General features: G+C 41.8%; 1 protein-coding gene across 1 annotated transcript; it reads left to right on the top strand.

Moving 5' to 3' along the window:
* The first annotated feature begins 261 nt into the window (after positions 1–261).
* Positions 262–2,690, top strand: PATE1 (prostate and testis expressed 1). The gene is given in 3 exon segments (XM_060017104.1): positions 262–346; positions 1,606–1,776; positions 2,557–2,690. Coding segments are annotated over 3 exon segments (390 nt in total).
* The last annotated feature ends 2,125 nt before the right edge of the window (positions 2,691–4,815 follow it).

The raw sequence follows: 4,815 nt of genomic DNA, 5'->3' as shown, positions 1-4,815 counted from the left end.
ACAGAACATGGCATCAAAAATCCTGAATGCTAGGACTGAAATAAATTGGGTCCAGGACTTACCCAGGCAGTCCCTCTTCCCCACAATTTGCCAAAAAGAAAAAATTTTAGAGTCCCTGGTTTCCCTAGGAGCAGGAAATGCCTTTGAAGGACTTCCGCAATGTCCCCACCCCTAGCCCTTCCTGGGGAAGCCCAACCTGGTAGATATATAAACAGGCACCTTGCAGCTTCCTGCTCTAACCTGCTGTTTTCTCCCTCCAAAATGGACAACTCCCTCCTGCTAGGACTCCCCATCCTCCTCTGCTGCTTTAGAGGTGAGTCCCTACGGTTGACAGTTGGAGAGACGTGTCCAGGATCCTGGAATGGGTCGGGGTTCACATGACAGAAGTTCTCTTATGAGAGCCATATGGTAGCAGAAGCTGTCATTCTGATGCCATGACTTTTGTCCACAACGCATCATGTCCCTGGGACCTTCACCAAAGTCTTAGTCTGCTCTTGCAGAAGGAAACAGGTAGATTATAAAGGAATTGAAAAGATTTTCACAGAAGCTGTGAGGTGAGGTTTTTAAAATGAGGTCTTCAGAGAGTGTATCTTTTTTTTTTTTTTTTCCAACAGTACTGTACGGGTCATTCGCAGACAAAGAACATGGAAGTGAGTAGAAATGGATCAGTGGTGTGGGATGGGGAATTTGGGGGGAGGGAGGAGATGAAAGGAGCAGGCTGAGCACTGAGGGTTGAAAGGAATCCAGAGATAGACCTTGAATTTCAACACTCAACAACTTCTTCCAGCAGGATCGGGCTGGGATGGGAGCTGATTTTAAGTTTGATGAAAAAACATGAGCAGCAGTTGACAGGGCTAAGGATGAGTGTATTAAAAAGCAAGAAAAAGGGAAAGGGGGAAGTGGAATGTTGATTTTTAAGGCACTGGCTGGCTAAATCCAAAGTGTAGCAATTTCATGGATTTCAGATGCTTTCCCCCTTGTCAGCTTCCAGGCGCATGTAGGTAAGAAAGTCACATAGGTCAATTAAAAAGAAGGGAATGAGGCACACACACAAAAAATGTGCATTTATCTTTTTCCTTTGAGTCTGTGCTGTATCCTAAGAGATGGGCAGGGGAGGCTGAGAGGCCCTCTAGAGGTGAAGAGAATTGAAAAGAGGGAGAGGTGCAGATATGCCACGAGACAGGGGACTAGGCTTTGGAGGGACATAAGAGCCTAGAGTGGCTCCAGGTTAAGAGAGCAAGATGGGCCTCATGTGTTACAAGGCTTACAGTGACCCTAGGCAAGGGTAAATCTTAGAGAAAATTGCAGATATGTTTTATTTCTCTTTGCCAGCACAGTCCATGAACTATTTGTTGGTGAATACCGTATTCCTGGTGAGTATGAAGAGGACCTGACCTGATTATCTCAGTTTTGATTTTGTTCCCCTTTTCCTTAACCCTCCACCTGTTTTACAGGCTAACACTTCTGAGACCATAAACTTTAGCCCCTCTTTTGACTCAGCCTATTTTAATAGAGGTAGATGCCCATGTTTAATGAGTCTCTGACAAAGCCCTCGGGGCTCCCAGCAGACTTCAAATTTGAAAGGGGAGGTGGGTCCTTTCATAGCAGTGTGAGACCCTCTCTCACTTCGACTTCCCTACTCTCTGGCCCAAATTATAGAAATTATTCAGTGTAGGATGGGCCACCTCCAGTTTCCAGGAGAGAAGTGTTCCAGAGGCAAAGGAATATGTACTGCAACAATGGAAGAGGCTTGCACAACTGGGAGGATTTTCAGAAGTAAGTTGTGGGTTTGGGGAAGGAGGAAGGGGCAGAGGAAGCAGACAGGGATACATTAGTCATAGTGAAAAGGTGGGACCTTACTTTAGCTCAGGCAGTCTCAACTCTGGGATGACTGACTATCTCTACCCCATCGCATGCCATAATGAAAAATAGATAGAGGTAGGCTCTAAGGGGTGGGGGTCTGTAGCTATGGAATCAATATTTTGAGAAGCCTGAAGAAAACAGAGGAGTCTTAACTGAGGGGAAAGAAGAGGCACAATACGGCCAGTGGAGAACAGCTGGATGTTGGAGTGAGGAGGGCAGTTTTCTGTCTTTGTCCCTGCCTGGACCTCCTTGTGGGTGGTTTTAAACGGTGAAAATAGAGGGGCCAGCGTTAGCAATAAATATTGACTAAATGGCTCTTCATGGGTAAGACTAAACATCATGATTTCTCAGTTTTCCTAGCCTTTGTGCTGAGTGATTCCTTAGTATTTCTAACCCTTACTTAAGCCAGTGTTAACATTCCCAGTGGAAACATCCAGCTTGCGCAATCCTTGAATTGCTGCTGTCATTACATCCCCATATCCAGGAATTTTTTTTTTTAACTACTCTGCTATTGCTTTTCTTTTGGGAAACCCCCAAATTCCAACATCTTCCGATTCTTCACATTTGAATAACCGAGCCTTGAACTACACAAGGTTGTTTTTGTATGCTGGTGCAGGCTGGAAAGAAGGTGTTTTTTTGTTTGTTTGTTTTTCCAGAAACCTCTTTGCTGATCTGTTTCTCCTCCTTCTGCAGATGATGGTACACCCTGGTTAACCTTTAGGGGCTGCCTAAAGAACTGTGCTAATGTGAACAATATAAAATGGAGTGTCTATCTGGTGAACTTCAGGTGCTGCAGGAGCTGTGACTTGTGCAATGAAGACCTCTAGAAATGACTGGTCCTTTTCTGGCTCCAGTCTCTGGGTGGGTGACATTGTTGGTGCCACCTCTTCACAATGATTTTCTAAAAGAGCACATTTCAGATTGCAAACATATGGCTCTGCCTTCTGCATGTGTAAGAAAAAGCCCTCTCTTTTTCTATCAATAGATTCTCTGCCTTGGCCCCTGGCAGGGTGAGGGGTAGGGAACACCTTGAATACAAGATCAACACAACCTGCAGGTTGTTACAGAACCTAGTGTTTTCACTGAATACCCAAGTTGCTTCAGAAAAGGAAGAAGATAGGTCAGTTCTTTTCCCTGCTCCTTCCCTTCCTTCTGTGACAGAATATTTTCATTTTTTTCTCTTGGTATTGTTCTTCTTATCTCACTCCAATTAAAGTGTATAACTCTGACCTCATGGGGAGGGAGGGGGCAACGTGAAAAGAGATGACTTAAGTCTTCATAAATTTTGTTCATGAATGCTATTCCCCGAGACAGGAGCAGGGCAGAATATAGAAAGAAATTTGTACCAGAGCCATGAAGAGAAAAAGATTTTCTGCCTTGTAGAATGAGACTCTCTATGGAGTTAGGGGTTGGAGAAGAAAAGGAGAAGGCATGCCTGGAATTCTAGAGATAGTATTTGCACTCTGCTTCCCTGGCAAACTCATAGGAAGGCATCAACCCCTAGACAGGGAAGAGCTGTAGTATGCTTCCAAGGAGATGAGACCAGAAGTAGTCACATAAATATTCCCATGCCTGCAGCATGGCATGGAGGAAGCTGAGATCTGTGGGGTCTGAAGAAGCCATGTGGGTCTGTCCACTAGACATCTCAGCAGCAACCTCTGTGGAGAGCTGTCCCCATGACCAGATGCCTTTCCTCACCCTCCACCTCCGCCTCACACACGCTCGGGTCTTCCGCTTGTACAGTTCTAGCACATACATCCTGCAGGTTGTTACAGAACCTAGTGCTTTCACTGAATACCCAAGTTGCTTCAGAAAAGAAAGAGGATAGGTCAATTCTTTTCCCTGCTCCTTCCCTTCCTTTCCTCTTTTTCCCTTCCTGGGAAAAAATAGGGGTTGGAAAATGTATGCTCATAAGGATTGATTACTGATTCCTAACAAACTGGTAGGATGAGGCCTGAAAAGGGTGATTAATTAATATTATAAAAATATCATAAAGAAAGTTACATTTCTTCCATACCTATATTGTGTTTTCTTCTATCTCTCATCTCCAAACCCTTCTTTAATTTCGCCAACAAATATTTATTTTAAAAGTCCTGTATTTAAGGCACTGCTGGACCTTAGGATAACGTAGCCATGACCGTTGTCCTCATGGTGTCTAAAGCAAGAATGAAAATATAAAGAGATAATTAAACATGCAAGTTGAAACAAAATAATAAAAAATAAACAGGTGGGAATATTTGGTATAAAATATAACAAATAAAAAAAGCCCACAATAGATGAAATATTATACGTATTTCTTGAAAAAGATGCGCAAAGAATTAGGCACTTGGAAGACCAGAATGAGGAACTCTCCCAGAATACAGTAAGAAAGAAGATGTAGAAAAGATGACCATAGAATAGAAAGGCTTACAGAGTACAGACCTAAGAAATAAGGAAAAACATAAGCTAAATATAGTAAAACATAAGTTATATATAGTAAAACATAAGTTAAAGACTATGAAAGATGACAGATCTTTAAGCACTTCCAGTAAGAAAGAGCATGAAAAGCATAAAGGGAGAAAGAATAAATGCCAAAGTCTTAACAAAGAAACTTAGAACAATGTATAAATTCAGAAAAAGTCATGTCTAAGTTTTATTTCTGGCATAGCAGATTGTTAATTAAGATAGCCGGTTTCATGGACGAGTGCAAAAATCTTTGAAGTCAAGGTTCTTAAAAGAATCTTTTGGTAAGGGAAAAAACATAATAAAAAAAATTTTTTATAACTTTCTCCCCATGGATAAAAGAATAAGAATGATACTTTGTGGATGTTCTCAATGTATTTATTTATCAGAACCTGCTTTATGACAAAAAATATTTTGAATTTTATGCAACTATAGAATATTTTCTCATTCTTATCTTTCTTGGACCCTTTAAGATTAACCTAGTATTGGTCATTTTATCTTCTCTATTAC

Source organism: Delphinus delphis, chromosome 8, assembly GCF_949987515.2.
Source record: "Delphinus delphis chromosome 8, mDelDel1.2, whole genome shotgun sequence".
NCBI lineage: Eukaryota > Metazoa > Chordata > Mammalia > Artiodactyla > Delphinidae > Delphinus > Delphinus delphis.
The sequence above is the reverse complement of the archived record's forward strand: the minus strand, read 5'-3'. Positions and strand labels throughout refer to the sequence as shown.